The following is a 23,102-nucleotide window of genomic DNA, read 5'->3' as shown; positions in this document are numbered from 1 at the left end:
CAGCCATTAGTTTGTGCAAGACCACTCTCCTCTTTTTTGAATGTGGGTTTCCCCCTTTAGTTTTGTCCAATATGTCCATTTCCATCCTCAATTCCATAAGCAACCATCATCTAAAATTTAGAACAAACACTAAACTTATCAACGTTTTACAACCATGTTTTCATCAGATCCTCCCATGCATTAGTTTTCTATTGCTACATACAAATTACCACAAACCTGGTAGCTTAAGACAACCCACACTGGTTATTTCACGGTTTCCATAGGTCAGCAGTCCCACTACAGCTTAGCTGGGTCCTCCGCTCAGTGTCTTACAAGGCTGCAATCAAGTGCCTGCCAATCTGCATTCTCATCTATAGGACTGATTAGGAAAGAATCCCAGAGCTCATTTAGATTGTTGTCAGAATTCATTTCCTTTTGGTTGTATGACTGAGGGCTGTTGTATGGAGGCCGCCTTCAGGAACAAGTGGTTACTCATAGATCCCTGGCATATGTTCCTCTCCATAGGCAGTTTACAACGTAAATAGTTGCTTCTTTTATTTATTTATTTTTTATTTTTTTAATGGTTGCTTCTTAAAGCTTAAATGGAAAACGTCTCTCTCCACTGTGCTAAGAGTGCGTCTTATATAACTTAACTGAATCAAGGAGATGGCATCGCATTATCTTTGCAATATTCTATTGGTAAAAGCAAGTCACTGATTTCACCTGCACTCTATGAGGGGGGAGGATTATATAAGTGCATGGTTTATTGTGCGGCACCTTAGGGTGTGACTCACACATCCTGTTAGACTAAAAATTCCACATAAATCTTCCTCCCTCCTGCCCTCTCTCCCTCCCTCCCTCCTTCCCTCCCTTCCTTCCTTCATTATTCATCCCTTCATTTTTTTCTCACACTACTGTAGTCTCCGTATCTTATAAAATGCACTTCCCAGAATCAGCACTCAGTAAAAAGTTAGGCAGTGAATTTTAAAAATGAATATTCTTTAGTACTCCTATTATTTTTTTGTTGTTCAAGTTTTCATCTGTCGACTATAGCGGAATGAGATGGATTTTATTATCCTAATTTTAAGTGGAGTCTCACAAGTTTTTACTAGTTTACCATTCGTATGACAAAGAAGTGACAGAGCCAGGAATGCATCATAAGTCTCTCTCATCCCAAGTCAGGACTTTTATAATAATACATCAAAAAAGTCACTGGCATTTTTACACTTTCAACTGCAATCTCTCTTGACTGGCTTAATACTTTTATTTTTGCTAATGGATTTACTCTAAGAAAAAAATAATCTGTTCATTAATTTATTTGTGTTTCTTGGGATACTTAACATTCATCAAACAAGAATATTAGTCATAATCTGTTTTCTATGCAAGAGAATGCTATTACACAGAACTCTCCTGCAAGTTTCCTTTTAAAATCATGCATTCACTTGCCTGAGCTTTAAAACTCAGTTTTAAACTTACTTGGTTATATTTTTAAGTTAAACATTCTACAGATAAAATAATGCTTGGGCTTTTTCCATTTCTTGGTGCTCACACCTCTCAAACTAAATTTTTCCTGTTATTTTTCTAAGAAATCTTCTAAACTAAGCTTTTTCCTGTTATTTTTCTAAGAAAGCTTCTAAACTAAGCTTTTTCCTGTTATTTTTCTTAGAAATTATATTTCTAAGAAATATATTTCAGGGAAATATATTTATGTCTAAGACTAGTATTTATAGATGATACTGCAGAAAACACAGATTGAATGCAAATCTCTTACAACCTGAAATTAAAATTTAATATTCCCCTAATTTGGAATCATTTTACTAAAGTACTTTGAAATGATATATTAAATTAAAAATATGAAATATGGTGCTGGCTCAATAGCAAAGTCATTGTGAGAAAACAAAATTGATTTATTTCTTCAGTAGAAGCAGAGTGTCTGACATGCAATAAATATACAATAAATCCTTATTGAGTAAATGCATGTATAAACACTAAAAATAATGTCCAGTATGATAGCAGTAATGAACATAGGTATCAAAATCTATTCCCTTTTTAAAATTTGACTTATTCACCTTTTATTAAACCAGCTAGTATAGCTAGATTATTATGACATATGTTTTATACCTGTTATTGATTAAATTGAATATTGGATTTTTCTAATAGGATACAATCTTTAAATTTAAATTGAATAGGCTAGCTGTATTTCTCAGTAATTTGTTTCCTTGATGAGGAGTATTACCCAAAAAGGAAACCTGTGTCCCTCCTTCCTTCATTTAGAGTTTTATGATTAAAACTACCATTTAAAAAGGACAAACCCCTACAGACATGTTAAGGTCCTGACTGAATCTTCCAAATGTCCATCAAAGTTTGTAGAAGAAGAATGTCTAAACTTAGACTTTCCTTATGTGTATCATGTGGTTTCAGGAAATGTATTTTGAGTTTAACCAGGATCATTGAATATTTACAATTGTTGAGTATATATTTAAAATGTTTAAAACTGAAATGTAACACATCTTCTATAAACAATTACAGTGTTGGCAAGATAAGTTTGTATGCATTTCTTCTCTTCCTCATTTTTGAATTTATTTTTATCAACTTTGTTTGATTCCACTATATTGAAAATGTATTATACATATTGTGATGTAGAGAGAAAGAGGGAAGGAGAGAGGGAGGAGTTTTATATATATGTGTGTGTGTGTGTGTGTGTGTATTATAAAACCTATACACACACACACAAAGAGAGTGTACACAAACAAATATACATTTTAAAGTAACAGCAGTGAAGGTACACTCAGACATTGTGGCATGTCAACAAACTGTAAGCTCCAGGAAAGATTAGGTAAGCCCGGTATGTCTGAGCCATGCTGGAGAGGTGCCTTAGATCTCACAGTGCTGGATGAAAATGTAGGTTACTTTGCTGCCCTCACTTAGAATTAGCTGCAATCTGGCCATTTCTATCCTTGAAACAGAACTCAGCTCATGAATAAAAAAAGATATAAATAGGACATAACATTAGTATTAATCTATATGTACAGTATAAGTTTAAATAAAATATAAACATATTTACATAGATTTTATGAATAAAAATGTATGAATACAAATATCATATTTTATATTCTACATAAAATAAATTTTATATTTTATGTAAATATATATTTTATTATACTTTCATATTATAAGGATAGTGTATTTTATAAATATGACATATTAATATAAAATTATCTGTAAACATAAGTATTTTTATATATATTTAATGAAATTATATATAAATTATAATAAGAGAAAAATATAACATGATCTAGAAAGAGGGAGTAGATCATAAAGCCTATCTGAAATTTTTCCTTGAAGTGCATATTACAAAGAAAAAAGAAATAAAAGATGATTCATCAGGTCGTGCTTATGAGTGATAACTATCCTCTGTGGTGATGAAAACCTTCTCGATGATTCCCCCTATGGTGAAGTAGAAGAGAGGTTTCCAAGCAGTCAATTAAGGAAATTCATATTTGGTGTGGTGAGATGTGGTAACTTTGGAAAGCCTCATGTTTTCAATTTCATACTTGAAGCTGCTTTGAAAGAGAGTTTATTTTAGCAAGTTAATAGTATATATTTCTTGTAAGGAGTACAAGCGGTGTCAAGTCTTATTTTTATAGCTCTACCTAGATGTTGTCAGAGATAGGAAAGCACCAGAGTTTGACTGAACAGACTGTTGAAGGGCAGATGCTTATGTACAGCTCCCAGTTTACTGAGAGATTCCAGTTTGCTTCCTGACCCAGTGTTGATATGGGATTTATCATCAAGGTATTGGCAGAAGACTCCACACTTTGATACATCAAAGAAATTAATAGTCTTTCACGTAGCAGTCAGGGACAGAGCCTTAAAAAAAAAGGAAAAAAGGAGTTTACATTGTCAAAAATGTACCAGAGGGAAAACTGCTGTGATGTCAACCTTGGCTGCTTTTGCCATGTGTCACCACAACTAACCCAGACACAGGAAGCAGGGATCAACAGTTAAAGAGTAGAGCTTTGTGTATTGACAACCTTTGGATTTATACTTGATTGTGAAAGGCCTTTTATGTATTCTCCCTTTAAAACATGAACAGCAATCTGTTCTCAAGGCAGTAGATACCACTGAGGGTGCTTTCAGCTGGGGTTATTGGAATAGCTGTGCTTTCCTTGTCAAGTTCTTCTCTAGTTATGTTGCCAGAATGCATTTGGTTGCTTCATATAACCCTAGTACATTTTCTGAATGTAAGGCTCATGAAAGCAGAGATGTGAGTGAGTTTTTTTTATTGATATGTTCCAACTGCCTAGAAGAGTGAGTGGTACCTCATAGACCCTCCATAAATACTTGTTGAATAAATGAATTTCTGAGAACATTCAATGCCAGATAAATGAATATGAGCTTTATCTGGTAGCTTAATCATACAAATGATGTGAAATTCAAAATCAGTATATTGTGTCTTGAGTAATAGTAGTAAAATATTCTAAAGCCTATGGAAAATATAGAGTAAATATCATGAAACTCAAACCACTTATGTGTGAGTTTATAACATAATTGGAAAAAGTGCTTTTTTTCCCAATATTATTGACAGTAGAATACTACAATTGACCCTTGAACAACATGGGTTTGAACTACACAGTTTCCCTTTTATGTGGATTTTTTTTCAATAAATATAGTACCTGTAATTTCATTTTACAAATCTTTAACTAAGCATGGGGAAAACTTTATGTTTGATTAGGGATCACAATATATAGAATCAAAACAACTACAATCTTGATTCTATCCAAACTGTTTCAGCTTCCTGCTTTTGGGTTAGTCATTGCCAATTCTTTTGTTTTTGATGCAGAGATAACAGTACTCAGATTTTTGGTTAGAGGAAGGGGGGTGATTGGTGCCCCTAAGCCCCGAGTTGTTCAAAGGTCAACTGTATTTCCAAATCCCTATTGCAAAACTGTATCTTTATTAACTATACCAGAGTGTTGAATATGTCAATAAATTATCTCTGAAAAAACAAGTACAATGACCTTATTTATAGGTCATCTACATGTCTTTTTAGACATGCTCTAGGTTGCTATTATTGGCCAAGGAGATCTGGAGGGAAATTTTGTACTCAGAGAACAAGGCAGAGTTTAATATGGAATTTATAATAAAGGTACAATACCATGTTAGAGGTGTTGTTTGAAGGCATCTATAAGAACTTTGCCTGCAATTCTAGAGATTGTAAAACTAGTAATGAAAATGGATATTGCTTTTTAAAAAGTTTTTTCTAACATCCTTTAAGTGTTTTCTCCTTGTTTTTAAATTGTAAAGACTCTTTTCTGTTTAATGTTGTAACATTTCTTTAAAAAAAGAAAGAAAGAGGAATTGAAGCCATTATTTCCATAAATCTTAATAGGGCTATACTCCGGGTATGGGAAGAGGGATGCAATATTTCTCCTTAGGATATAGGAGAGAAATGCAGCAAGCTATTAGGGGCCTCCATATACCTTGAAACCTGAACCAAGTGCTGTCATGGAAATTTTCTTGTCCTTTTTTGTAATGGAATGAGCAGAAATTTCAGACTTACAAACCACACCACTACTTCAGCCACTCATAAGTTTGTAACCTTGAGCCAGTGAGCACGACATTTCCTCCAGAGTAGAGATGATAATGCCTACCTTAGAGGTTAAACTAAAGATGGATTGAGGAAATGTATGTTTAAGCCCTTTGAAGACTTCAAAGATGCCAAGTCAGAAATACTCATATTAAGTTTTATGGAGCTCTCCCTCTGAGGTACTCTTCTAAGCATGCATTTATAGCCATTTACCTAATCCTCAAAATAAATTTATGAGGTAGGTACTATTGTATCTCCATGTTAATAATGAGGAAAGTGAGACAGAGTTGCTATTTAATTTGGTCAAGGTCCGAACTGGGAAGTTGAAGAACTTCATTTTAAAAAGAAGCCACACTCTAATCAACTGCTCTTAAAACTACTAACATTAGTCAATTTTATTTTTTCCTTCCCTGAAATAAACATGTATCATTATATTCTCTTGATATCTAGTGATGGGCTCTTCTTTGAGCTATCTGTGCCTAGAAGTTATAAAAGCAGAGGCTGAGTTGTTTACCAGTTAGAAGGGGAAAATATGTGAGGGCTAGATAAAAAGAAGCCTCCTTTTTATTTTAAGATAAAGAAACACAAGAAGAATAGATTCCATTTTTAAGTATCTGTGATCTGGTGCAATGACTTGAAATTTAAGGACTGTGCATCTCATGATTAAAAACTTTGGAGTTTGCACCTTTAATATACTTTTAAATAAATTATATATTTATATATGCTATTGTGCAAATAAACTTTATAAAACACACAAAAATAAAACAGAAAGATAGATGAAACAAAATATATGTAAAAGCAGCATTCAAATTATTTCCTTTGTACATTCTGAAGAAGCTTACCCATGACTAGTTTAGCAGAGGGAATCCCAGGCAGGAGTTGTAAACTGGAGGACCTCAGAGGACAATATGACCTGCCAGAAGCATTTAGTCTATAAGAGGGTTGGACAATTATCTAAACACTAGGCAGTCTCACGTGGAAATTTGGATTTCTACCATATTCTGGAAAATCAGAAAACTCAGTAATACTGGTTTTCATTCCCACATGACAACCTTGACGGAAGTCAAATACTGGGCTGGTTTCTTCAGACAAACCCTGCACTTCACAATTTGTCCCTATTGTGCCTTTAGGCAAATTCACTTTTTTCTTTTGGAACCTCTGATGTAGAGAAATGAAGTTCCAATCCCTGTTCTACATGATCTATATTCAGCGTAATTTGGAACAATTCCATGTGAATAATTTCTTCAATTTACAAAGAAACTGAGAACACAATTTCTCAGTAAGAAAAAATTCTCTGGTGTGCTCACAGGCTACTAATACCTCATCCAGTTTCTTTACTTACTGGGAGATTGCAAAGAAGAACAAAGGAATTAAAATGAAATTCATCCAAATGCTTCCAAAGACAGACGTGGTAAAAAAAATGATAGGTTAAAAAAAAAAAAAAAAAAGATGGGTTATCCTTAGTCTTACATGACATAGTTAAGTCAATCTCTTGTCCCTCTACTAAAAAGAAATTTGTGTTTTGATGATGGATTTTTCTACTTAATTCTGTTAGACAAATGTCCATTGAAATTTTCATGTAAGATACTAACAGCTGGTTTAACATCTTAAATTGTTGCGAAAGCTTACTCTTTATAACTGAACTATTCTATACATAAGATAAATTTAGTGAGTTAAACTGATTGGCATTTGATTCACTCACAGGGTCTCAATTTTAAAGATGTGGTTCTGGTGTCATTAGTATGTTAAGTTCTCAACTTACTTGCTTACAAAGTAAATAACAGAAAAGATGTCTTTCCTTAGAGACTTGTCTGCAAATTCATGTAGATAAGTTCCAGCACATTAAACAAGTATGTTACTTTGTTAAAGCATAGTGTGGCACAGGTAATTAACTATGAAGTCATTAAGGCTTTTCTATGCTGTGACAGTTGTGTTTACCTATAACAGATTAATGAACTCGTCAAATGTTCCTTTTTTCCTCTTGTTATTTCAGATCAGCCTTGAGTGGAATTTGACTGAAGATGTTCCAACAGTTTTATCTCTGGAAATTGTTAGCTTCAGGGATTACCTTTTGCTGTCTCTTCACAGTCTGCTTGGGCCAATATGATGACGGTAAGGATGCTTTTACTTTGACCTTTTGAGTTAGCCAGAATTTCAGTGGAATGTGAAAAACACCATAGAAATGAGTAATGCTAATTTGTAGTTCATTTTTAAAGGTTGGTGATTCTGTACCATAATTTTCCTTAATTAAAATTAACTTACAAAAGTAGCATTCAATGCACTTTGTTTTTTAATAAGGATTGCAGTATGGTAGAAAATCCAGTGCTAGGCCTCTAAATGAACATTTACTTATACTCACTAAACAAATACTTAATTATTATTTAAAAAATTCAATTCTATTTGCTAATCGTTGAACAAACACAAACTACAAACAGTAGCCTTAGATAAAGTATCTAAGGCTACAAACAGTAGCCTTAGATAAAGCTTAGGAATGTAAAAAATACCAAAATTTCCTATGAGAAAAAAATCTCTGAAGGGGTCAAAAGTAGAGGCCATAAGTGATTTTGGTGTTAGCACTTTAATTGGGGATTGCGTTATTTCATCCCCCACTATTTTATTTAGAAAGAGTGAAAAAAATGTAAAAAACTTGACATTAGATTTTCCAAGTCATTTCTTAATAGTAAATCAGTCAGTTGAGAAAGATATATTCGTCATCAAGCTCTGTAGGGACCATTTAACATGTTATATCTGCAGTGGCCCAAATGTGCCTGTCTTAGATATTTCAATATTGGAGGAATCTGTCTTTGAGTACTACATAATGAAAGTGTGGAGTATATGTATGTATTACACATATACTACATAATGAAAGTATATATGTAATACTTTAAGAGAAGAAAAATGGATAAATTTTCCCACCCTAGAAGTTGGCTATTCAAGAAAAATGACTTTGTTCTTTCATTATTATTAATTTATTTATTTATTACTTTTTATTATTTTTACTCGACATTTGTTCAGCATTCGGGGTACACAGGCGAGCAATCATCTCCTCACCCTTGTTGCCATGTTCCCTAGTTGCTCTTAGAGGCAACAAAGATTGTGAATTTTGTGTGTGTGTGCTTTGTTTGGCTAAACTGAATGATCTGAAGATAGATGGATTAATTTGACTGTTTCTCAAACAGTGTTCAAATTGTGTACATATTAAGACATTCTCAGTCCTCCATAGTTAGGATATCATGCCTCTTTGGGGATTTGCAGAATAATTTACAATAGCAGCTACTTCATAAAGTCAACAGCCTAAACCCTTGAAAAGTTCTGCTAATTAGCACAATGTTTACTTCAAGTGCATCTGAATTTAATGTTCATGTCATTGCCATTTATGTAGATTGTGAATCTCCAGTCTAACAACAAATTTAAAAGTGCAGTAAGAAATAAATAATGTAACTGCTACTTTGAAGCAAAAATAAAAATCAGTGGAACTTAAAAGAGCATGACTTTAAATTAAAAGAATGCCTTTTAAATCATGCCCCAAGAATAGATGACAAAACAGTGTGTTGGTATTTCTTTATGCCATAAGGCATTCTATTTGTATTCATATTTAGTGTTCACACTGAGAGGGAAGGATTCACTGTCATTGCTCACATTAGACTTTCACAAACCCTGTACTTTTTAGCAATGCAATTTAGGTTATCAGAGGAAATTACTCCTGGTTTAACTGGTAATGCTATAAATTAGTTTCTTTAATAAGCTCATTACAGCTCTTGGTCTCTCTAAATGTGCTTGTATAGATAGCCACCAAAATAAGATTATCAGGTCACTGTTGGCCATCAAGTAGTTACTTTCTGAAGCACAGTGCAACTTCACAACTGCCAAGTTACATTTTATAGTGAGGCTGCCCCCTCACTGCGCTCATGGAAGACCTCCTTCCAGCCACAGTTAGAAAGCCTTTTCAGTTCTCTCCTGGAGATAGGTTGCTCAGTACTTAGGAAGACTGAAGGGACTGGAACTGTGGCAAAGAAACAAAAATTTTCTGTTGTTTTTATAGAGATTTCTTAACTTTATATGCTTGTCATCATTCCTTCCATACTTGCATCTTCCAATGAGTGTGCCCCCAGAGGTAATAACACATTCCCCTAGGTTGCCCTCAGGTCTTTACTTCTCTCTGGTCTCCTTCAATTAGGGACTCTGACATCACTTTTATTCTATTGTTCATGAAAATGGTTTTCATAGTTACTATTTTTTTAAATCCATATAAAAGTTGAGCCCACATTATGCAGGAATTAAATCAGGAGTAAGCAATCATGGCTAAAACACAAAATAACACTTAACTGAATACGTGATATGAATTTCTTGAAACCATTTTTTTATCCAAATGCTGGGGGATGCAGATGTGGGTTAGATTGAAAGAAGACAATGGTGAGAATCATAATCATGATAGAAATATGAGAAAAAAAGGAAAAATAAAAGCAGTTTTGCCATAGGTAATCCACTGGTTGGATTAGCTCTTTTGATAGTTGACAACTGATTTCCATACATAGTTAGAAGCTTCGAATAGAGGAAAATGAAGGAGAAAAAATTGAAACTACCCTAAGGCTATTAGTATAACAGTTTAGGTCACTGTTATGTTAAAACATAGAATTCTCCTGGACTTGCAATTAAAAACAGTTTCCTGTGTTTTTCCATGCATTTCCTTGCTTAGGCATAAGGCAGTTGGAAGGGAAAAATACTGTTTATTCAATAAAAATTTGAACCTGAAATGAAATATTCTAGTATTACCCAAATGTGTGAATCTGCTTCTAAGAAAAGTATATTGCATAATTGTTATTTTCAGTATTTTACAACTAATTATTTTACTTGGGAACTTGGGGCTAAATTTTGAGTCTTTTGATATTTCTCATTCAAATTGCTGGGGTAAGGTTTTAGGTTCAGTAATAAAATTTGCAGATGGTCTATTCCTTAATGAGCATTTCATTTGTCTGATGACTACATATTTAAGCACGCATTAATAACATGAGATTGATAGTATGATATTACATTTTAAAAGTCAGAATTTAGCTAACCGATAGAATATTGGAAAACATAATTGATTTGTAGTTGATAGTAGCTACCCTCTTCCCAATAAGAGAGCATTAGGACTGATATTTTAGCTTATAGTTTAATGCATTATCAATCCTGACAACTTTATTGGAATGGGAACATGTGGCCTGATCCCACATTGAGTGTGGGAGCCTGAAAAGGAGGTGCGATGGGAAGCCGAGGAAGCCAGGCTATCTGCTAAATTGTATGCTGTGTGGGATAAAAGACATAAAAATCATATTCCTTGTTCTACCATATTATTCACAGTGAGGTAAAGAAACCAAGTTGCCCACAGGGTTTGTGTTTTTGTTTATTTTGTTTTGATTTTGAGTTCATGAATGATTGATAAATGGGAGGCAAAGGGAGGAAGAAAGGAAAATGCTATATAGTTAAGGGGTATGTTTTATTTTCATTTTTTATTATTTTCTCTGCATTTTCAAATTGCCATATTGAGTAGATATTCCTTTCATAAGCAGATAGGAGAAGTATTTATTTAAGAGAAAAAACAAAAAACAATGTATCGTAACGTTATAACTAACTTGGAACCAGAGCGTTAGAGTATTAGAGGAGTTTTAAGAGGGTATGTGTGCCAATGAGTGTGTGTGTATGTGTGTGTTAGAGAGACAGAGAGATTCCCTTGTGTGTGCAGATCATGAAAGCCAATTTCAGTTTTTTAAAGAAAGGGTTCTCCCTGGCTGCTCAAGCATTCAGCCTGGAAGGCAAAAATCTTTCCTCTTGCCCTTGAGCTATTATGTAAACTAGCATATATCTATGATGTGAATGGAACCCTTATATAGCGCACAACCAGAACAACTTTCTGAAGGGATCCTGTATATAAGCTCAGAAAGTCACAAAACGTCCTTAGGCTCAGTTTCCTTATTAATGATAACACTCTGAAACTCAGTTTTATGCAGTTTCACACAGTACCTGACATATGATCAAGGTTCACTAAAATTGCTTTTTATCTTTATTGCTATTATTACTTCTAATTATTTATAAATATTATGCTTCTTTTTATAAATTTATGTACAAAGCACAATGAGTACGTTGTGCTCTTGTGCACTATATGTACGTTCTTTCTTTATATCTCTCCAGATTTACTAAACACCTTGAAGATTTAACTTTGTTACGTTATATTTTATTCTTAAAAGTATTAATGACTGCATTCTTTCCTTGGAGAGTTTACTGATTCAAATGAAACTATAAGTGAAGTTTGAGGAACATTTCCAGGTGTATTTTCATGCTTGTTAGGTAATCTATTAATCCATGGAAGGTCAGTGATTAGACAGACATGTCAATCAATTAAGGGGGTAGCCACGTTATAAGGTCTGAGACTCAAATCTTCTGAGGTCTGACACTAAAACCTGGAAACTTCATTTTTAGCAAGTGCATCCAGAGGTCATAAAGTAGAATGCCACTGGGTTAATACTAATTAAACTTAAAAGAGAGAGTCATGCAAATTACAATGCTATGAAAAGCATTATAAGGAAAATATAACTGCCCAATGAGCTGAAACACTTGTGTTTCCAAGAAAGATTTTTCCCCCCTTTAGATACCTTAAGAAGAAATGGTTATGTAAACTTAACAGCTCTGTGAGAAGAGTTAAATGATCTTAATGGTTCATGTGTCCAGACTATGATGGACTGTCACACAGGGCACTGTTATAGCACTATCCTTGCCTCATGGACTGCAATACTTTATTCATGGGACACTCATGGTCTCCCCAGGATCATGCTGGAAATGTTTGTAAAATTTCTTATTTTTTGAGTTTGTTATTTCAAAGCTTAGTGCAGGTCATCTTCCTCTTGTTAACATTATATTTCTCTGAACATAGTACAGTGCAGTAGTTTCTTTTGAGTCTGTTTCAGTTATAATTAAATTAAAGGTGGTTATTGGAGACTATACCTAAGTAATTTTCAATGAAGCTTATTGTCTCTGAAACTTCTCAATCCTTCATTTAAATATGATTTCTTAAGGCAGCACACATCAAGAGCTATAGAGCAATATACATGTACACACTCGTACATAATAGATAACACACATTTTAGACAAAAATAAAACCACATATAGCATATATTTTATGCAAATTTTAATCTTAATATAATATGGACATCTTTCCTTGTCTACCCCTTTCACTTATTCCATCTTACAGAGTGTATTTTTATTCTGAGAGGTTAAATTCTAGTTTTAAGAGTAACTTTGTTGTTTTCCCTACAGGCTGATTTAAAATCCTGAGTATTTGTCCTTTTTTTTTTCTTGAAGCTTTATAAGCTATTAGATTTATATAAACTGACTGGATTATATTATTATGGAACATTTAGAATGGTATGACAAGAAAGAGCACCTTCAATGCTTACTCCAGTAAGACTTTCCTAAACATTCTAAATTTCATCTCCAGATGAAAGCTTGGCTGTGTCCTCACTTTTAGATTGTATCCACACTTGAATTTCCTGTTTCCTCTTTCCCAATGGTGAGTAATCTTGTGGATCCTGTAGCCCCAAAATGGATTTGTTTCAGAGCAAAGTTTGAAAAAGCATATGTCTTTTCTTGTTTTGGCGACAAGAAGTTTTTTTCACTTTTCTAGGCTCTGACCTTGGGCCTAGAAGTAGCTTTTGTGTACTCTACTATAGGCTCCGGTGAAGCCTATCTGTACCACCCTGGAAGGCCAGAGGGCTAGAGTCCAAAAAGTAAATAAATAAGCTCTGAGAAACAGAAGAAGAAGAAACATCTCTCTTTCTCTTTTTCTCCGATTCTTAAAAGCTATTTCTTGATTGCTTGTAGTTCTCAGTTTTTGTAATGAATTGTGTCTAATGCTTCCTTATATACTATTAAGAAGTGTTCCTACAATTTCACAGACATCATTTCTACATGTTCAACAAGTTTCTTGAAATCGTAAATCATATTGATATGTATTTTATGTGTAAACAGCCTCTCTTTAGAATAAGCACTAACATTCATTTAGCATTTATTAACAAAGCCCTTCATATAGATTATTTTATTTAATCTTCACAAGAACTCCATGAGGTCCTTGTGATTGTCATAATGATCACATACCATTGCACTACTATTATGCCTCAGATATAGATCAGGAAACTACAGAGGCACAGAAGGGTTAAGTTGCTTTCCCAGTGTGATATTACTCCCACTATTGAGTGGCAAAGCTGAAACCAACCCATTATCTCTGCTCTACATGCAATAATTACATGCTGTGCTATTATATTATGACATCAAAATCTTAATCTTTCCTGAAGATTTTACTCAAATTCTACTTATTCCTTGATACTAAATTATTCATTATTCTTTGATGTTGTTACTAACGATATTCATTCAGAATTAAGTGCGGAGAGGTTGGTAAAAGGGTACAAACATCTAGTTTTAAGATGCATAAGTTCTGGGGATCTAATGTACAACATGGTGACTATAATTAATAATACTGCATTGTGTATTGTACACTTGAAATTTGCTAAGAGAGTAGATCTTAAGTGTTCTCACCACACTAAAAAAAAAAGGAACTATGTGAGGTGATGGATATGTTAATTAACTTGGTCGTGGCAATCATTTTACAATGTGTAAAATATCAAGCCATATACTGTGCACCTTAAATATGTACAGTTTGTTTTTTTGTTTTTTGGGTTTTTTGTTTTTGTTTTTTTGCGGTACGCGGGCCTCTCACTGTTGTGGCCTCTCCCATTGCGGAGCACAGGCTCCGGACGCGCAGGCTCAGTGGCCATGGCTCACAGGCCCAGCCGCTCCACGGCATGTGGGATCTTCCCGGACCGGGGCACGAACCCGTGTCCCCTGCATCGGCAGGCAGACTGTCAACCACTGCGCCACCAGGGAAGCCCAAATATGTACAGTTTTTGTTTGTCAGTTAGACCTCAATGAAGCTGGAAAAAATTAATATCCACCTTCTCCTTTATATTATGTCTTATAATGTTTGTTTTTTTGTTTAGATTATAAATTCCTGGAGACAGAGACTGTCTAATTTACTTTTGTTTCCCTCAGCACCTGGCAGAATGACCCAGTTAGTGGTTATTTAAATAAGTAAGCCTTGTATAAAGAAAAATAGAATTGAGAGATGAAGTGTGTTTTTTAACAATATAGTAGCAAGTAGGTAAGCTTTGAGGATAGTAGTTGGAGTTCAAACAGCAATTCAAAAACATATTTAGTGAGAGTTTGATTTATACGATACTGCTCAACATTAACATAGGGACCAAAGCAATCAATAAATTACCTGTGCTATGGATGTATTACACACAGCATCCTTTTTAGCATTCTGCAGGAAAACAGAGTTTAGGTAAATTATAAATTTTTTTTTAGAAACTCAATATTTATCCCATTATAGGGCAGCATTTAGAAAAGTCTTTGTAGAAAACTCAAATTGAATCTATCCTCTCTTCAGGTGTGTTTTCTGTCTTTTTCTGATTATTAGCTGCTGTCTGGGCATTTTGTTCAAAATTCTGGTGGATCACACTGCAGCAGTTGTTCCTGACATCAGTCGCTCTGTTCGAGATACTAAGCTTCCCTACTCTTGTAGGATCCTATACTGCCCCTCAGGGCTGCTCAATTAGACTGCTAAGTGATGACTGTTCAGCTACTCTGAGTTTATTAAGTGTCTTTATTGAATGGTTGGAATACTGATGAGAGCTGTTCAGGCTTAGACTTAGATAATGTGTGAAAAGGACGATACTAACTCAGTCATCAATATTTTATGTGGTTATATCCAGGATTTAGCCATTGTTGCTCTGCTGGATACCTAGAATGCAATTCTGATGGTATCCCCATAGGTGGAAAACTATAGCATTTTAAGGTAACATGAATAATACATTATGCTGATTATTTTTATTCATTCATTCTTCAGGTACAGTAAGCATATGTAATGTCTATTATGTACACATAAATTTTCTGACAATTATAGCTAATATTTATTGAGTTATTTCTATGTGCCAAATAGCTTACATATAGTACACACTGTCCTCTACTCACATTGTATATTTATACATAATATACATGATCTATGTGTCATTGCATTTCAGTTACACAAGCTTACAAAGTTTTATACAAATGTTTTTAAGTGGCCAGTAGGTGTCAAGCCTTATTCTATGTATATAGCAAACAACAAAATAGACAAAAAAAAATCCTTATTTTTATGGGGTTTGCTTTACATTGGAGGGAGACAGAAAATAATCCAAATCACTAAGAAAATTATGTAGTACGTTAGTATGTGAAAGGGATTATATCAAAAAATAAAGCAGGGAAAAGGGATACTTAGGGGAATACAATTTTCAATAGGAAAGTATGGGAAGAACTTACTGAGAAGTACCTTGGAGCAAAGTTTCAAAGAGGATTATAAGAAATCTATGTAGATTCCTAGAAGAGCACTGAAAACAGAGGGAACACTGAGTGAAAGGGACTTGAGATGGGGACATGCCTAATGTGTTTGAGGAACACAACTGCAAGCAAGCTATGGTGGGTGAAATGTTGAGCAGAGTGAGGGAGAGGGGACAGAGATAAGATCAGAGAGGTAGGATGGGTGGAGGCAGATTGCACAGGCCTTGTGGGCAATTGTAAGGACATTGTCTTTTTCTCTGAGTGAGAAGGAAAGCTACTGGAGTGTTTCAAGCAGAGGAGTGAAATGATTTCACACAAGTTTTAACAAAATTGCTTTGACCCTTATGTTGAGAATCATCAGCTAAGTTCAAGGTGACCAGTGAGAAATGTATTAACAATATTCCAGGCAGAAAATAAAGATATCTTAGACCAGGTTTTCATGACAGAAGTGGTAAAAATGGTTGACTATGAATACATTTTTAAGGTACAACCAACAGAGTTTGCTGGTGTGTTGGATATAGAGAAGATGAAAAACATAGCATTTAAAGTTTGATATCAATATATTTGGTCTAACCATCAGGAGAGACTGAATGACTGACCTCATCAAAGGAATAAATGTGGCTAGATATGAGCCATAAAAACATTGATTATACAGTCCAGGGAGATGAGGTAGAACCATCATCTTAGATAAGGAAGAATATTTATATAGAGAGACAGTTTATGAGAAGAAAACCAGAAGAGAGTGGTTTACTAAAAGCCAAAGGAAGAAGGCATCTAAAGGAGAAAGTGATCAGCTGTGTCAAGTCTGATCAAGTAAGATGAAGTATGAAAACTGATTATCAAATTAGCAATATGGTGCACATTTGTGGCATTGACAGGAATAGTTTGGTGCAATGTTGAAGGCCGAAGTTTGGAGTGGTTTTAAGAAAGAGTGGAGGAAGAAGAAATGCAGAGAGTTTGAAGATATATAGTTTCTTTTTTCCTTTCTTTTTTTTTCTTTCTTCTTCTCTTTTTTATAGGGTGGCAGTAGTAATAGGGAACTAGGAGTAAGTTTCAAGAACACATGCCCCACCTCAGGTCCTAGTGATATAAGGATATGATAAAACAACCACCACCCCTGTGAGGCCCTGAGAGACCTACAGAAAAATAGCATCTTCTGGGAAGACCCAGATTTCTAGTAGAGCAAGAAGGAATGTTCAGCAAAGTATGTATTATCTTATTTAATCTATTTAATCTTCAGTAAAACCCCGTGAAATAAATTCTATTATTATTCCTGTTTTCCAGATGAAGAAACTGAAGCTTTAAAGATATCGAGCTATCTTGCTTAATGTCACATAGCTCCTGCGTCTAAGAGCCATGATCCTAGCTCAGGCAGCCTGGCTCAAGCTGCCATACTCTTAACCACTGTATTTTATAGCCTTAGTACAAAGTGCTACAGGACTCATGAAAGTACAATAATATGGACCCTAATCCATGGAACCTTAGGAGAATGATGGAAGCTTTGATCAATTTCTATTATATGTTCATTTATTCAATATATATTTATTAGCATTTACCATATGCCAGTTTTGTGCTAAATTTGGGGGTTGAAAATATGACTAAGATACATTTCTTGACCTCATGAATGTTACTGCCTAGTTCATATGAAACATCAGCAAAAAGGATTACAAGTATAAATCAATGTACTGTATATAGACTGTGAGAGGCTGAAGTTAAAAGAATGGCATTTATGCTGCCTGCCTAGAAGTGTGCTAAAGTCTGTATCAATTGTAGTTAGTGGAAGAAAGATTTATAGGATGAGATACGTTGAGCTACTTGGAAAATGAATGAGGAACTATGATAGATTTAAATCTGATACATGTAAATTCATATGTACAGTCAAAGCAAAAGGGAACATGAGAGGATTAATAGATGATAAAGCATTGGTAGTATGTGGATATGAAAGATTATCTATGGCACAATAGTTAAAGCATGAGCTTTGGAATCAGACCTTGTTCAAATCCTGGCAAAATCAGTTATATGATTTTTGGTAAGTTATATAACCTCTCTATGACTTAGATCTCCATCTGTTAAAGAAGGATAATAGCAACTCTGATTTGATTGCTATTAGGATTAACTGATGCTATGTATGTCAATTGTTTAGCATGCTTTCTAGCATATAGGAAATGATAAAAACATATTTTTGGTATATTATAATAATTATTACTATTTTCAAATTAAAGTAAGATAGACACTGTTATATCATCATTAATCAATATTTCTTTAGGTTTCCTTTATCTGAAAACATTTACACAAACACACACACACAGAGCCCACACACACAATCACACACTGTACAGTAAACTGACAACTTCTTAGAACAATCACTATACCTTCTACATACTTATTTCTGTGTACTATAATTCTTTGTATGATTTTCTGCCCACTTAGCCTGTGAAATTTTCAGCTGCATTTATTAGTGGTGTCTGGCATAGAAAAGAAGCTCAGTAACCGTTTGGAATCTATACCTTTTCTGTTTCCTCCTATCTCTTATTTTCTCTACCTCCTTCAAGTTTTTCTCAATTTATATTAGTTTCATTTTTTTACAAAGGAACTTCCTTTAATTCCTTCTTATTTCTCTTTCTTCACTTATATGTGGATGCTTCTCTTATCACTTTATTCTTCTCATTTTTTAATATGTTTCACCCAACTCCATCTTTCTTTCTAATCTTTATCTTTTTCTCCTGTTTCTTTGTCTTGTCTTCTCTCTGTCTCTCTGCCTTTCAACACTTGCTCAACTTTTGTTATCTTTCTGCCTCGCTTTAGCTAATTTAAATTCTAGAAAGCACAATAAACATCTTCTTGGCTCTAGTTACTTCATATTTCTAACTGATGGGTCTACTTTAAAAAAGTAATCTTAACTGGACTTTTAGCCTCCCTGGTTACAGAAAAGAATTGGGATCATATTGTAGAAAAAAGGAAAAAAAATTCCAGAGTGCATTTTCATTCTCATAATATAAAAATTACCAGAATGCACACACATATTTTAAAACCCCTAAAGCTTCCTTCTATTATCAGATGAGGAACATTTTAAAGGAGATGCCATCTGATTTCCTTCCCAATGATAGTGAACTTGGAAAAAAATTTCAGTTTATTCTCTAAATTTCTAAGATTGAAATTCAAACCAAGATCTTTGTTAGAGATCATTTATTAAATATCAATTCCATGGGAGTTCTTTTGAATATACAAAGTGAGATATATTCCCAGAAAAAGAAAACTAGAAGGAATATCATCCAATGATATTCAAGACTCAACTTAGAACTATTCTTTAAAAAATACAATTTAATGTGGCTAATTCCAGAATGATTTAGTTAGCTAGTCTGTGTTCTCATAATATTCTGTGAATGCCACTTTGATAGCTTTATGAGTCTTCATGTCTATGTCCATAACTATGCTGTAAAATATTTAAAGGATGTGTTAGTTTTCTATTGCTGTTTTAACAAATCACCACAAAATATGTGGCATAAAACAACACAACTTCATTCTTATAGTTCTGTATGATACAAATCTCACTGACCTAAAATCAAGGTGTGGACAAGGCTGTGTTTTTTTCCTGAGGTATAAGGGATAATACATTTTCTTATCTTTTCTGTCTTCTAGAAACTGCCCACTTTCCTTGGCTAATGGTCTTTCCTCCACCTTTAAAATTAGTAACAGTCAGATGAGTTCTTACAGCACATCACTCTCACTTCTTCCATAATCACATTTCCCTCTGAATCTAAATTATTCTGCTCTAGGTTTCCATTTTTTAAGAACCCTAAATAATCTGGATAATCCAGGATAATCTCTTTATCTTAAAGTTCAGATGATGAGCTAACAATTTTATTTGAAATATTAATTGTCCCTTGTCATGTAGTGTAATATATTCATAGGTTCTGAGAATTGAGATGTGGGAATCTTTTGGGAGCTATTATTCTGTTTATCCCAAGGGGTATAGTAAATTATCTGGTGTGTGTCATGAGCTCAATAAATATGATATTGAAACAATCAAGTTCCAGGACATATTTAGCCTGGTTTTTTTTTCAGCACCACGGACAGCACAGGGAATATTAAATTTTTGAATGTCTGAAGCAGATGAGGACCTGGTATGTGGACAACGCCTAGGTTTACTTGACTAATAAGTTTAGTACAAGAATCTCTTATTAAGGAATTCCTTTAAAGTTTTTCTTTTTATGTAAGAGATGAGGAAACTCTGTCCCAGATAGCGGGAGTAAATTTCTCTTCAGCTTGTTGGTAGAATAGCTGAAGCTTATGTCCTCTCAAATTTTAGCCCTGCCATTCCTGGGATATCCTTTTCACAAAATAATCTTATATAACTGGTCTCACTTATTGATCCTCTGCTCTCAAAGTCGCATCACAGTCCTACAGTTGTCAGGAAGTACTGTGTGTCATTGATACCCATGTCTTGAATAGGAGTAGGATAGGCAGAGGCATATATGGCAGAAGGAAGAAAAATAGCACAAAGGAAATAGCAGATGCTATGACATTAAGTTTTGAAAGACTTTTATATACTTGGGAGGGTTGCAGTTTAATGAAGCCCTCATGTTTTACCACCAGTATGTCTCAATACATCCATGGTTTATTTTTTACATGATTTTGGATGAAACAGAAACATACACAGCCCTGTTTCCTAATATTAGAAAACAATAGGACTATAACATTTGGGGACTTAAGTTTCTCATTACCAAGTTATACAACTGAGGGCTTTAAAAATATTACATTGTATAGATTTGGGCCTCTTTGTATCTTTCTGTCATTCCAGTTAGTAATTCTAAAAAGTTGAATAGTGATGCTAGGCTGTAACCTGGCAACCTTACCCAGGTTCATCTATCAGATTTGCTCTTTTCCCTCTTCTTCATGTTTTGTACATTTCAAAACATTTCACTGTGTAAAAATCTTTAAGCACACTGTACACACTGTATTTTTTACCACATGTGACTTCTTGATAATATGTGGTTAAGATATCTTCATGATTTGCCAACATTATTCATAACATAAATTTCAGATCCCGAGGGAAAATGTGATATATCCAAATTAAATGCAATTTAGTTATAATGTGTGCAGAAAAGAGACCTGAGACTGCTGTCCTTGAAAAGGTCTGCTTATAAGGATGACCTTGTCTGGCATCTGAGAGAGTGATTACCTCTGGGGGTGGAGAGGCAGGGGGATGAGAAACTAGAGAGGTGTGTACAGATGCAGCTTAATTGGTAATACTGTAGTTCTTGGATTAGGCAAATTGGTAATGTTTATTACATTATATAAATAAAAACCTTTTAAGAAAAGCACCATTAACTTGCTAATGATGATAGAGTATAATAAACTATTTATGATTAGTTTAATAAAGTACCTTTAAGATCCAATTAAAAATGTTAACAATGGGGGAAAAGGGCTTTGGAAACAGATTAGTATTTGATTCTTAGAATTACTGGTTTAATGACTTTATGTCAATTAACTTTTATCTCTTTGAGCTTCGGTTTCCCTGTTTCACAAATGTTAGTAATGACTCTCTCAAAATCTTTTTTCCAGAGAAGTTAATCATTAGATCTATTACCAAATGTTTCTTGTTCTTAGAGGTACAATATAGGATTGCACTTCTGTGAGGTTTTTGGTTTTTAAGTGATGCACAACTATATTATTTGTGATTTAAAGTGAAGTTGTGCAGGCCACCTCTGAATGAAAACTTTAAGAGCCAGTGTATAATTCACCACATTTTCTTCTCTCTGCTGAGTGTGTCATCATTCACCGCTGCCAACCTGCTTTCCTGGGCAGGTATGCTAAAAGAATCATTTGGACATGGAGAATGACCAAGAATATATACATTTTGTTGTCTTAAGCCTCTTATATTTTTTATTTGTTACCACAGCATACCTTTTCCTATTCTAACTAATAAAACTTTTATTAAATGAGATATAATATGTGATTTCAAATAACAGTACTTATATTTAAATGAATTCTACTTGTGTAACAGAGCTGTGACAGAATACCACATAGAATGGGTAAATGTTGGTGAGAGAAAAATTAGAAAATCTCCCAGTATATGGAGATATATATGTTTTAGAATGATATATCCAGAGACATTAAACATAAACTCTTCACCGTTTTTTGCCTGGAACTGTTTCTTATTACTTAAATTGTTAAAGGAAAGCTCAGCTAAATAATTATAGTTTTACATGAATTTCTTAAATAATTCTTTTCATTCCAGCTTTGCCTTCCCTATGAATCAGAGAAGCAAGTCCTGGAATAATTTATTTCTTTTTAAGATCATTTTTATGTATTTTAAAAAAACAGGCAAAACTAAATAGTTTATTGTTTAGGCACACATGTGATTGACTGATAGATTTTGGCAAGGAAAAGATAATTGTAAAATTCTGGTGAATGATTACATCTACCCATGAGTTCAGTGGTGAGTTCATGGCTGGAAATCTCTATCTGCTTAAAGAGGCACATACACTTAGGAATCCACTTTAAAAAAATTCTCTGTTTTGGGCTTCTTATCGAAAGTAGTGATGCAAGGTATTACACGGTATTTTAGGAGTGTAGAGAAGAATGAACTGCAGTTTTATAATTGTAAAGAAGCCTAATCATGTGTCTTTTCTATTTCACTGAAGTTCAAATGTTTATTTTAGTATATCCACAGCTGAAGCAGTTGGAAACTGTCATATATGCAAAAGCATCTTTCAAATTAACTGTCTTAATTACCAAAGTTAAAACCAAACATATAAATTTTCTTTTTAGTCTCTTTTCCTGTTTTTCATTTTGATTTCCATTCTCCTCATCCTCTTTTAAGAACTTTATAGAGCCCTAGCTCATACACTGAGAACACAGCCATCTCTTATATTAATGGATAAATAATTCTCTATTTTCCCAATGAAATTGTATATTTTTGGATAAAATGAAATAATTCCAGGGACTTATATAACCTTCAAGAAGTAAAGTTAGTAAAATATTCTTTATTTTCAATAGCTATAACAAAGTGGAACTGCTGTTGACATCTGTGAAGGACCATTTTGAGATTTTAATTGTTTCCATATTTTTAAGTTTGCTATTCGACAGAGCATATCAATAGCATTCCTAAGTATAGAAACAGTGT

At 33.9% G+C, this 23,102-nt stretch overlaps 1 protein-coding gene across 8 annotated transcripts in view; it reads left to right on the top strand.

Moving 5' to 3' along the window:
* Positions 1–7,590: 7,590 nt before the first annotated feature.
* Positions 7,591–23,102, top strand: part of PCDH15 (protocadherin related 15) — a 727,135-nt gene continuing 711,623 nt past the window's right edge. For all 8 annotated transcript variants that reach the window (XM_033841882.2, XM_033841881.2, XM_073793727.1 and 5 more), the window contains exon 1: positions 7,591–7,681. In XM_033841882.2, the coding sequence (XP_033697773.1) occupies positions 7,591–7,681 (91 nt within the window). The remainder of the gene's footprint in view (positions 7,682–23,102) is intronic.

Source organism: Tursiops truncatus, chromosome 16 (genome assembly GCF_011762595.2).
Source record: "Tursiops truncatus isolate mTurTru1 chromosome 16, mTurTru1.mat.Y, whole genome shotgun sequence".
In the NCBI taxonomy this organism is placed as follows: Eukaryota; Metazoa; Chordata; class Mammalia; order Artiodactyla; family Delphinidae; genus Tursiops; species Tursiops truncatus.
Note: the sequence above shows the minus strand (reverse complement) of the source record. Positions and strands in the feature narration are given on the sequence as shown.